The sequence below is a fragment of the Pleurodeles waltl genome, chromosome 2_1 (genome assembly GCF_031143425.1).
Source record: "Pleurodeles waltl isolate 20211129_DDA chromosome 2_1, aPleWal1.hap1.20221129, whole genome shotgun sequence".
Lineage (NCBI taxonomy): Eukaryota > Metazoa > Chordata > Amphibia > Caudata > Salamandridae > Pleurodeles > Pleurodeles waltl.
Window position 1 is genome coordinate 158,574,950 of NC_090438.1, and position 13,196 is coordinate 158,588,145.

At 41.7% G+C, this 13,196-nt stretch overlaps 1 protein-coding gene across 2 annotated transcripts in view; it reads left to right on the forward strand.

The window, feature by feature from the left end:
- Positions 1–13,196, forward strand: part of TENM1 (teneurin transmembrane protein 1) — a 1,758,425-nt gene that overhangs the window by 1,027,962 nt on the left and 717,267 nt on the right. For both annotated transcript variants that reach the window (XM_069211839.1, XM_069211847.1), the window contains one exon: positions 9,072–9,271. In XM_069211839.1, the coding sequence (XP_069067940.1) occupies positions 9,072–9,271 (200 nt within the window). The remainder of the gene's footprint in view (positions 1–9,071; positions 9,272–13,196) is intronic.

The window sequence follows — 13,196 nt, forward strand, 5'->3', positions numbered from 1 at the left end:
GCTGCTGTCGCTACAGCAGGTGGCCATGCTGCTCTAGGGACAAAGAGGAGATTGTTGAACAGAGCTTGACATTGAAAAGCAAAAGGATGGCAGGCTTAAGACATGCATTGGGTTATCTCTAAAGCATGTCAGCATGGAACTAATTGCTGACATTTTGTTGAAAAAAAGGCTATTATAGTACTGTATAGATTCTGAAAAATTGCTGTGGTTTGTCTTTTATAAGCGAGCACTCTTGGCCATCTAACAGGGAAATAAACGTTGAGGATGTTTTGAAATAACAATATGTATCATTTAGACAGATTGGGCAAAAATGCTGCCTGCAGTGGTAAATTTTGTGAACTTTATCCTGATCTTATTTGTCAGAGGAATTATGCAGCCAGTACTTGGACAGAGGAGCACTACCTCCCCTCTTTGAAACTGAGTAATTCAACAATGTTTCTATTGCACGGGATAGAAGTTCCACATAAAAGAACTGATATCTTCTCATGTCATCTTTCAGCTTGAAATATGGGGGCCAATCACCAAGCCCCTTTATTTTTAAACGGGCAGTAGCAATGTGCAGTAGAGAAATTTGGCAACCAGGCTGTGTGCTCTGCACAATTACATACATCTCTATTAAATACCCAGAGGTGACCTGGTAACACTGCACATATCCTGATAATTATTAGTTATGCATAATATCAGTGGCTTATGATTCACCAAATATTATTCTAGCTTTTAAATATAGCAGAAATTGTTGTCAGTAATGGTCCAACTGGTCCACCACTTTCTACCTAATTTAAGATTGACCCTGGCCTAAATGTGTAGGTTTGCTGAGACGCAGTGGTATTTGAGAAATCGGTGTGTCAGTTTTACACTCCAGTATGGTTTTGGTTTTATGATGCACAGAGATTGTGGAGCAACGTATTCAGGGTTTACACAGAGCATCGGGTTTAGTATGTATATATGTGATATTTATTTAGTGCATGTATCTAAATCTATCTAAAAGGCAGTCGGTGCTGTACAGGATCCAAAGCAAAGGCGCAATGTGTTATTGAAGGGGTAGCTGGTTGTAGCAGTAAAAGTGGGCTGCTAACACACAATGATAGTATTCTTAAAAGAGTTGTGCCTTCAGCTATTTCCTAAATTTGAACCAGGTTTGGCAGTCCTGATGGTTATTGGGATGTCATTCCTTGCACTGGGTGCACAGATGGAGAAGAACTGTTGCCTTGTTTTTTTCTTCTTTACAGTTCCTCATCTCCACTCTGATCGTGTCCTTTGTACAGGTGGGCTGAGGATCAATGGAGATGGTGAGCTCTTCAGCAAGATAGGCAGTGGCACTTGTCATGATGGCTTTGTAGATAATGCAACTGGTTTTGAAGATGGTGTCAGCTGGCAAGGCAGGCAGTGCAGTTCTTTTCAGGTGGGATGTTGTGGGCATATTTCTTCAGGCCATTGATGAGACATGCTGCTCTTTGTAGAATGCCCTTAACACTGGTCACTGTGAGTTTGGGAGGCCATGGAGCGGGGTTTGTTGTGCTTTCTTCTCCCTGCCCTCTTCAACCCCTTGAGACACAATGCAATCGCTGGGGGGGCCTTGATACCAGCGGAAAGAAGGTGCTATGGAAGACAACACTGTCTGCCTATTGACTGGCAGGGTCGAAGTGACAGTCCGACCGTCGCCAAAGCAGTGGTCCGACTGCTTTGGCAGCGGTCTGACCGCCACATTATCACTACGGCGGTCGTACCACGGACGGACCGCCAGCACTGCCACTTTTATTCCACACAAGGGTCTGGCGGTGCTGGTGGTCCTAATCTGCCAGGGCAGCACTGCAAGCAGTGCCGCCCTGGGGATTATGACCCCTCCTCTCTGCCACTGTTTACATGGTGGTAGCACTGCCATGTAAAGGCTGGTGGAAACTGCACTTGGCATGGGAAGTGCAGACAGTGAACTTTGCGACCAGTGCTGGTGTACCCTACACACTACAGCATTGCCACTGACTCAATTACGAGCCAGAGACAAAGATGTAGGCCATTTCCCGCTGGTCCAGGGGGAAACTCGTAATGGCCCTTAACAGATTGAACATCCTTTTGTTTTAGTCGTTTGATATTTGTAGGTTAGCAATGCATTATGTATTTGGCGGTTATATGACCTCACTGTCACTTAATGGCTGTTTATTTCAAAGGACTGATATTCTGTCTGTTAGAAATGGGGTCTCTGGTTGGCAGTCAGGTTACCCCCTGTCCAAGCAAGGACCCTCACTCTAGTCAGGGTAAAAGAGAATCACCCTCAGCTAACCCCTGCTTACCCCCTTGGTAGCTTGGCACGAGCAGTAGGCTTAACTTCAGAGTGCTAGGTGTAAAGTATTTGTACCAACACACACAGTAACTTAATGAAAACACTACAAAATGACACAACACAGGTTTAGAAAAATATAGAATATTTATCTAACCAAAACAAGACCAAAATGACACAAATCCACAATACACAAGTCAAGTTATCAATTAAAAAGCAAAAAGAGTCTTAATGTAGTTTTAAACACATACTAACACTGTTAGCATGAAAATGTACCTTTGGTGTGTCAAAAATAACACTGCACGGGCGAGTGTGCGTCAAAAAGGGCTTGCCATGCATCAATTTCACCCATGAGCGAGACCTTGTGTTGTTTCTCCTTTCGTCGGGTCGGGGCACGTTGTTTCTTCTCTCCACAGGAGAGTGATGCGTCAATCGGGTCAGCGCTCTATTGGGCCCGGGCAGGCCTTGCGTTGTTTTTTCACGCCCGCAGTACTTGCGTCGGAAATCCAGCTGCAGGATGATCAGAAAACCACACAGCGCAGGTTGCAATCTCCCAGCCTCCATCAGCGATGCTGTGCATCCTTTCTCCAGCTTTGTGCGTCGATTCTTCAGTCGCATTGCAGGCAAGCGTTGATTTTCAGCCACAAAGCCGGCGGCGCATCAATTTTTCAGCAGTAGATCGGAGTTGCGTCGATTTGTTCCCCCACACGGCGTTCTATGCATGGATTTCTTCCTCTTAGGCTGCCAGCTTCTTCTTTCAGGGTCCCAGGAACTGGATGGGCACCACTTGGCAGAGTAGGAGTCTCTCCAGAGACTCCAGGTGCTGGCAGAGAGAAGACTTTGCTGTCCCTGAGACTTCAAACAACAGGAGGCAAGCTCTAAATCAAGCCCTTGGAGATCTTCACAAGAAGGAGGGCAACACAATGTCCAGTCTTTGCACTCTAGCACAGGCAGAGCAGCAACTGCAGGGTAGCTCCACAAAGCACAGTCACAGACAGGGCAGCTCTTCTTCCTCGGCTCTTCAGCTCTTCTCCAGGCAGAGGTTCCTCTTTGTTTCCAGAAGTGTTCTAAAGTCTGTGGTTTTGGGTGCACTTCTCATACCCATTTTGCCCTTTGAAGTAGGCTTACTTCAAAGGAAAGTCTCTCTTGATTGTGAAATCCCGCCTGGCCCAGGCCAGGCCCCAGACACTCACCAGGGGGTTGGAGACTGCATTGTGTAAGGGCAGACACAGCCCTTTCAGGTGTGAGTGACCACTCCTCCCCTCCCTCCTAGCACAGATGGCTCATCAGGAAATGAAGACTATACCCCAGCTCCCTTTGTGTCACTGTCTAGTGTGAGGTACAACCAGCCCAACTGTCAAACTAACACAGACAGGGAATCCACAAACAGGCAGAGTCATGGAACCTATGAGAGGGCAGGCCTTGCAACAGTGTCAGGACATATAAAACACATTACTATATGTCCTACCTTAACCATACACTGCATCCTGCCCTTGGGGCTACCTAGGGCCTACCTTGGGGGCACCTTACATGTAAGAAAATGGAAGGTTTAGGCCTGGCAAGTGGGTACACTTGCCAAGTCGAATTTATATTTAAAAAATGCACACACAGACACTGCAGTGGCAGGTCTGAGACATGATTACAGAGCTACTTATCTGGGTGGCACAACCAGTGCCGCAGGGCCACTAGTAGAATTTGATTTACTGGGCACCTCTAGTGCACTGTACTAGGGACTTACTAGTAAATCAAATATGCCAATCATGGATAAGCCAATTACATACACATTTTGGGAGCACTTGCACTTTAGCACTGGTTTACGCTATTGATGTACTGTTCAGGGTTAGTGTTAACATTTTGGAGCTAACCCTGAGCAGTACTTAGGAGCCTATTGTAACCAATGGCAAGCCCCCTTTTAACGCCTGCTCTGAGCAGGCATTAAAAGTAGCCAAAAAAAATGATGCAGTGGAATCTCTGAGATTCCACTGTGCTATTTTTGCGGCCCTCCTAACAGGGGAACACCCTCTTTGCATACGTTATGATGGGGGATGCATAATGTGGTGCAAAGGGGGGACAAGGTGGTGCAATGCATGTATTGCACCACTTTGTAAATATGGTGCAGTGAGTTTTGAAGCCTAACGCCCACATTAGTGTCACAAAAAATATGCTAATAGCACTAGAGCTTCTTGAATGTGGGTCCTAGTTTCACTTCTTGTGAAAAAAGGAATGCATCACATTTTTGCCAGGCGTAGATCTGCAGACATGCTTTCTGAACAAGTAGTAATATTTTTCTTAATAATAGTATTTCTGCTCCTTTTTCTTTACTCTATTGCATTTCATCATGATCTTCTACAATAAGTATTAACATTTCACTATAATTTAGTACAAAATTCCATCATCATAGGTACTGGTAAAAAATATTAAATAGCTATTATTGTATTAATACTTATGTTTGAATACGCAACACAACGTGAACCTCGTTGTTATGTTTTTTAGTATTGAAGCTCTTTCTTATTAGTAATACTATACCAATGCCTTGAATGTACTTTATTCACTTATAATCGGGGCCACTGGGATTATGTGATTTTACAGCTACTACATTTTTGCATAGTTTGGATTTGTGGCATTTGCCACACAATTCATCATCAGCTTTATGATCTTGAGATTCAGACAATAAAATGTCTCTCGCTCAACTGGATCAAACGTTGCTAAAAGTATGCTGACGCATGTCCCTGCACACTGGAAAGTCCTTCGAAAAGGTGAGTGGTTATCTTTCTATTGCTTATTGCTGTTTTTGGGTGTTAAATTGGTACAAGTATGGTGAACTCTTTTCCCAGACAGTGCTACAATGCATAAAAATTACAAAATAATGACATAACTTGCTCTGTCTTGCAACATAATTTAATCAACCCTGCCACATAATTTGATCCTCCTTTGCCTTAGACTTCCAGTGGCCCTGCTTATGATGCATCTGAACCTCGATGTTTTTACTTTTAAGATAATTTTTAATGAGGTTAACAAAGTATTCATGTAGTCTTCCTCTTTAGAGCACAATAGCTGACTCATTCTTACTTTTCTTCAAAAAACGATGTCATCCTCTATGTGATATTTAACCCCTGAAACCTGTCATTTTTACACAAAAAAAGGTGATACTAACATCACATATTTACACTGTAGCACATCTCTGGGGAAGAGCAGTATGAACACACCCTAGAACACCATCTATCTCGGATGCCAGTGAGTCAATGTGGCGTTAGTGAGTGTCAGTGATTTTCATTGACCATATGCCCTGCCTATGCTCTGATATACTTGTATTGTGATTGGGAATGTGGGTCAATGGTGCCACCGCTGAGGCTACCTACCAGGATGAAGGGAAGCTGTATGGTATACTGAAGGTTGGTAATATAAATCAGATTACCACTAACTTGAAGGCTTATTTTATCCTCTAAAAAAACAAAACACACCTTTAACAGAAATTGAGTGGGACAATTTCATGGTACAAAAATGTGCTGTGAGCTTTCCCTTTAAAGCCTACTGTAGCTCCATCAGAAAATGCAATTTATTCTATTACAGATGCTGGCTCCAGGTACTAAAGAAGTTATACCCAAAATATGATTACAATGGGTACCCCAGCTGTCATCAAATGGGCAATAGTTGTACCTATATTATTAGTGTTTAAAACTCACCTTTGGTAATTTCAGAACATTTAACACATTTTAACCAGTTTGTCCTTGCCAACAAAGTTATGACAATTTGGCAATGTATGATCACATCCAGATCTCACATTGTTCTTTAATCTCGGTCTTAAGGATGAAAACGGCTATGATACTGCATTGACCTCTTTGGTGTTTGGCTGCACATTTTGAAATAACCTATGATATATTAACGTGGCTTTCATCTTTCTGGCAGCATTTGCATCAGACAGACCTACGATACTTCTTTCTGGCAGATTATCCAGTAAACAAGCTGGAATTTCAACAATATAATACAATTCCCTCACCCTTCATAACGATGAAAGGCTTAGCTAAAATGAACAAATAGTAATATACAGGTTGGGTTTCCTGTTGAATGAGGATGGCAAGCAAACCCACTTTGAGTTTAGTGAGGAAGGCAGAGACCATAAAAATGAAAATAGATGTCTGAACCAATGTTTGAAAAAATAAGTAGGATATTGTCAGAAAAGACAAAAAAGTCACTGAACTCTTGAGTTTTACACATTTTGCAGACAAAATGTTCACCCACAAGACAGAGGGGGTCATTATGAAAACGGCGGGAAACCACGCCGTGTTCATGCTGGTGGTCTTTTCACAGACTGCCAGCCCCCTTAATACCCTGCCGTATAATAAACATTCTGCTGGGCCGGCGAGCAGAAACAGTGTTTCTGCCCGCCAGTCCAGCAGAATTCAGGGCCAGGACATTGTCGAAGGCTACACATGGAGCCGTCGTCAATACCGCTGTGTGGCGGGTGCAGCAGCACCTGTCGTGCAGCTCACTGCCCATAAATTGGGCAGTGACCTGCGCGACGTGGCACTGCATGGGGGCCCCTGCACTGCCCATGCCAAGGGAAAGGCTGGAGGAACAAGGGTTCTTTAACCGCAGGGCAGCGCAGCTTGCAGCGCTGCCCTGTCGGATAAAGTCCTCCGTTATCGTCAGGCTGCCTGTCGGTGGTAGCCTGGCTGTGGCGGAGGGCCTGTTCATAATATGGCGGTTCAGACCGCCATGCCGATGGCGGTATTTTCCGCCACCGGCGGCATGGCGGTCTGAACTGCCATGTTCGTAATGAGGGCCAGAATGTATAATAAAGTCATAAAGTTATTTGTAGTAACTTGTAGTAACTTTATGGTTAGAAATACCTTTTGAGGATGCTCTAACTCCTCATTTGAGGGGATGGAAACATGTCTACACCTAGGTGTACATTTCCACTCGGAAATGGTGAACACCAAAAAAGTGGAGAGTTACACCGAGATGTAATGGAGAATATACATGTGAGTAAATATATATGTGTTTATTTTACTTTTAGACATTGAACCTTTGTGTGTTGTTCAGTTATTTGGTGCAGCCGAAAAGAGCTCAAAATAGAAAGAAACATCTATGTGCTGCAATCAAGATAATCCTCCACAAGGTGGCCTCCATTGCCATTGCCCAGTAGTGTATCTCATGCTATGTTTATTAGCATTCTAGTGAAGTAACACATACAAAACAAAAAGCGCATCATACCAATTATATCTATAATTTTATTTGCCATTATTATTCTAATTGCTGTTAGTAGTAGTAGTAGTAATAGTAGTAGTAGTAGTAGTAGTAGTGGAATTATTATTCACTTTAGTGATAATTTTTTCTTATTATTTACTGGTCCAAGTCCGATTGGTAAATAAACAAAAAGGGCAAGCACCATTTGGATGAAATTCACGTGTTGTGTGTGTGAATACAAAAGGACGCAGTTAGATGAACCACACGGAGGGTTCCTTTCTTATTTTGTCCTGCTGTACAGCATCTGGAAAGCTGTATAGCATGGCAAAAAACAATATGTTCTGAAGGCAAGACCTATTGGCTTTGCCAGTATTCATTTAGTATTAGCGTTTCACTGACAAACGTCTTGTAAATTTACATAAACCTCTTTTATATTAAGTAATCCCCATTTTCCACCTACTTCTCCTGTTGTCACCCACATTTTCTACAAAAACATATGCCCATCTGTGTGGATATTTGGCCATATATGGCAGAGACCTCCGCACAGAAAAGATTAGAGAGGTGCAGGTAGAGGTCTTTCGCTGTAGGTTTGTGAAACCCACTTTTGGTATATGAATAGCACTACTATAGTGCAACTTTATGTACAACAAAATGCAGTTTGTGAATCTGGTCCAATGATTCAAATCTGTGGGATTTTGCAACAATACCAAGGGTCATTGTTCTTCCCGTTTTCCTCGACCAGCTATGTTCCCAGTCAATTATATCACGACAATTCTGCCATAGTTCTGCATTTTCTGCAGTCATGCAAGCCATTTCCATTGACAGAATGATGCCAATCGTCATTCCCAGAAATATGATGTAGTTCTAACAAATGCTAATGCATTTTTGGGCGAGTACGGGAAAATAGGTACTGCACAAACCTTTCTGAATCGCACACAATATGCTCAAGCAAGGAGTATACATTTGGAAATGTGCTGGTCCCAAAAAAGTAAATCAGAGTACATTGGAAAGAGAAACATTTCAGACTCTGCCCTCAAAATGACTTACAATTACTGAAGGTAACCTTTCCAAACATTCTTACGTGCAGGAGCAAGTGAGTGACTACATCTGGAAGTTTCATTTGATTGTAATTTAAGCGACTTGCGATGTATAAAACGATTTTGATGTAAAATGTTACACTTGTTATAAAGCATTGAATTTTATTGGAGCATGCTCAGACAATTAATTGAATTATTTAAGTATGTACATTTTCAGTTAATAACAAACCATATTTGCACAGGTGCTTTATATATAGAATATTGTTACATCTAATTATAATAAACCAGTGTATTGGTTGCTTATTTTATCGAGGTTATATGAAAGAAACGATGCTAGTTTGTAATCTGCAGATCGCAAACACATTTCAACAGTGAGCCATCATTTCACAGAGATATTGTACATCCTTCAGGGACAACAAATATGTGCATTCATATTCTGGAAGTGCATACACACCAGGCATATACACACCAAAGGGACTTTAGAAAAAAATGCGCTTCATTGTAAAATGTAATCATATTATGCTTAATATAGTCAACTAGTAGAATGTATTTTTCTGTTTTTTCCCAAATAGTACACCAAAGAGGGAAAGCGATAGATGCAGGAGAAATAGACATTGGAACAAAAATTATGCAGACCATCCCACCAGGACTATTCTGGCGTTTTCAAATTACGATCCATCACCCCATTTATGTGAAATTCAACATTTCCTTGCCAAGGGACTCTCTTTTGGGAATTTATGGAAGAATGAACATTCCACCTACACATACCCAGGTAACCAAAAATGCTAATTCTTGCAATTGTCTGGTTTTGGTTTCGTATCGAGTACCTATACCATCATCGAGGATGTTTGATTGGCAAACATGAAAAGTGTTTGAAATGATTTTTTGATCGTATATTCAACTGACCAGAAAAACAATTTCATACATGATTTGGAAAGCAACCGACATGTATTATAGATTCGAATTAGGATTTCGTGGGTTTCACCTGAAATACAATTATACAAAATGACTGTAAATGAGAATAATGTACCAAGTCATCAAATCCTGTCAGTAGTGTGGTCCTCAAGAACAGCAGTTGGACACCCCTCTTGTAAATAATTCCACACGATAGAGGTCACGTTATTGTGAAGGCAGGCTTTTTGAAATCTAACATACCCTTAAAACTAAATACTTCAGAAAGGTGAATATTGATTTGAGGTGCAGAACAAGAAATGTAAATTGAGGGTCCTGCTGACTACTGGGTCAGAATTCATGCATGGCTCCTGAAAAGTTATGTATTCAGAATCTTGCACAACACATTTGTTTTTTTTTAGTTTCTGTTTTGACATAAGCAGAATTTGGCATTAACTGCTTTCCTAATTGTTATCCACTGTGTGCTCTGTGTAGAGTTTTGTGAATCAGTGATGACAGGACCCTTTTGGTTCCTGATGGACTCCTTAGAAATGTGACATAAGTGATAAAGTGTGTTGAATAGATTTCATTTTTAGAATACTGAGTTTGTGCTTGCATGCAGAGGAATAAAAATGTGTAAGGCCAAGCTCCATGCGCGGTATGTTCACTTACGAGTACCCAGGCAAGGGAGTACACTACAACTGATGACGAGATGGGGGATACATAACCCAGAAAACTAACAGTGGCCAGTGCTCTCCAAGAGGGTTTGCTGTGGTTCAGCAAACTGCTTGTATGTGCAATACATGCCTCAGTCGAAGTGAAGATTGATGTTTGGCGTGTGTGGAGTCAAAGTGCTACTCCAGCCAGTGAGAAGCTTTCAAAGAGGATTAAGGCCAAACAGAGAAATTTCTGTATCATTGTCCAGGAACTTGCTGATGAGGCCGTGAAAAGAAGTACTGCACCACAACACAGACCTAAAAGATACACAGAATGATAGCACTAAAGGAAGAGTCAAACAGGTATATTACATACAGTGCAAAGAGGCAAGAAGGAGGAGAACCCATGCAAGAAGTGAAGTAGGTACTCATCGCAAAAGAAGAAGACAGTGTTTCAGAGAGTGGATTACAAATTCTTGATGTATTTGACAATCTTGTTGTTGTCAAATACCTCTAGTATCTTGCCGGTTATTGAGTAAAAGAAGTAATGAAGAAAATATCACATTAAGACACTTTAAATCTCAAGTTAAGTCCAATGCTGAAATTTGATACAAAAGATATATTTTCAGTCAGGAAACATAAAGAGCTGGTAGATTAATCGAAATTGTTGAGTGACTTAATACCCTCATCAAAAATTGGAAGTTCAATGAATTCACTGATGAAGAAGCAATAAGTCTCAGAGTTATAGTTACATAGCTCCTCCTTACGTGTTTGGCGGTCTCACTTGAAACCTGTAACTATGGCTATATTCTCCAAATGAAGTTCATCTTAAAACCTGTTACCTGCCTACCGAGGATTGTCTTTGATTGTAACCACATCCTAATATAAATTGTTGTATGCTTGAATCTACACCCCTGAAAAAGTTTGATTTTGAGAATTAAACAAGTGTTGATGGTGTTGGACCTACTGTATGAATTCACAACAACATGCAGATTAAACAAATTACACTTTGTTGCCATTCATGTGATTGGCTGGGTAAAACTAGGAAATAAAGGTCTTACCTGGCTTCCTGACATAAAAGCTTATTAAAGAAACTAAATTTAAAATAATGTGCTGTTTAAAAGATGTATGGTAATTAGGCATAATTACAATTGGCTTTAAAACCCTACTTGTAAGCCCCTAGTATAAGGTAGGGTATGTAAGATTAGAGGCCCAGTAGACTTTTTGCACTTAGGTGTGCACTAGTGTGTTGCCTGCTGTCATTTTAAAAGCCAGCCCTGCATTGCAGGCTGCTTTTAAACTAAAACGATGTCCACATTTGCCTTTTGATATAGAAGTTCTTCTAACATCTTAAATGACCTTAATATTATTCACCCTTAAGGTCTACACTAGCTGCCACAAAGGTAGGGTACATTGTATAATACGCAGGGGGATTATAAAATATGCTTTTTACGCCCTGGTGAAGGAAAAACTGCCAATTTTGTTTTTTACCATTGTAGCACTACCAGCTCCATAGGCTAATATGGAAAGACTTTATTGAACTTTAATAAAATCTAATTTCTTACAGGACCGAGCTCGAACAGGCATTCAAAGTGTTAATAATAGTCGTAATAAATCCAGCAACCTGGCAAGGTTAGATTTATTATAACTATTGCAGGAAAGTAGTTTTAGAACTGCCTTCCTAAAGTTACCTAAAATCAGCCCCGTAGTAGCCTTTTGTGATTGGTCAGCCTTTGACCGGATGAGCCAAGCTGCCCCGGTGAGGTGTGAAATGGCTTGGGCTGAGACATAGGAGACTTCTGGTGAGAGGGACACCAGCAGATGCCAGGACAGAAAGGGTGTTGGGTAGATAAACTGGTCTTCAAAGGGAGAGAAACAGATAGTGCAAGGCCCAGGCCCACCCTTACTTCCTGTACCCTCCTCTAACCATATAGGAGCTCCTGTAATTGAATTAGAAAAGGGTCTGGAAGGGGAGTGTAGGGGAAAGTTAGCCACACCTGTGGTTGGGCTTAGCCAGACCTCAACCTCCAGGAGAGATTTTCTCGATTTTGGATTTTTGTGAAACAGTGTTTTCTGGGACAAAAATATGCCACACTTCTAAGGAAGTTGTCATTACAGAGGTTGGCACCCTGTATCCCATTGGTCAGGGGTACTCCCTGCTTGCAAGCTTAGGAACCAGAATAAATATGGGATAGCTCCCCAGCAGATCAGGCAGCTCAAGCAGCTGAGGTCCTTGCTGGAAGAATCTGAAGAAGAAGGACTTCCCCACTGAACCCCTGGTGTGCATCAAAAGAGGTCTGCACCGACAAGGATTGCACTTGCTGCACATTCTGGGCTTCACCAAAAAAGAGGACTTTGCTTTGAAGACTCAGGAGTGGAGTGGACTCTCTGAAAGCAACAGGTAAAAAAGAGCTACAAGGAGTCGTCTGCACTAACTCCTGCAAGAAAAGCCCAGCTGACCATAGTCCCTTGGACTTTTAAGGATTTGCCCTGATGCATTGTGGGAGTTGTAGTCCCAACTCTCCAAGTAGCATCTTAGAGCTTCTTGAACCTTGGCTGGTGTTGTGAACCCTTCAATAATCCCAAAAGAGCCTTCTTCAAGAAGATCCAGAATTTTGCAAATGTTTGGAGAATGTTTAGAAAACACTTCTATAAGTGGACCATCCCATTATAGTGAGTCAAGCCGGCGACGTATAAACACGACTCAGCTTTGAATTCTGGTTCGTCCTGTTGAAGCTCTTTATCAGGGACGACATGACCAAGACCTCTAGGAATCACCGATGCCTCACAGTGAAGCAAGCCGGTGTCATCGAACTGTAACCCAGCCTGCTGAGGAGACTCACTCAACAATGAGAGAAAAAACGGCCCCAAGCACTCACAGTATCTGACCTGTGCTCCATTGTGGTTAGTCTAAAACCTTGAGTTGGTCCCAGTTCAGCATGACCAGATAGCCACAGTTGGTGCTTTTCTCTCTATGGTGCTAGAAAGTAAATTTTTACATTTAATATTAAAAATGCATATTTCCGGTTCCCTACTTTAGATCTTTGTCAGTTTGGTGTCAATTTAAAGATAATGATACTCTCTATTTTTATAGATTGGTGTTACATTTTTGTTGTATGTGGTGTCTTACTTATTTACTGTTTTGTTGAT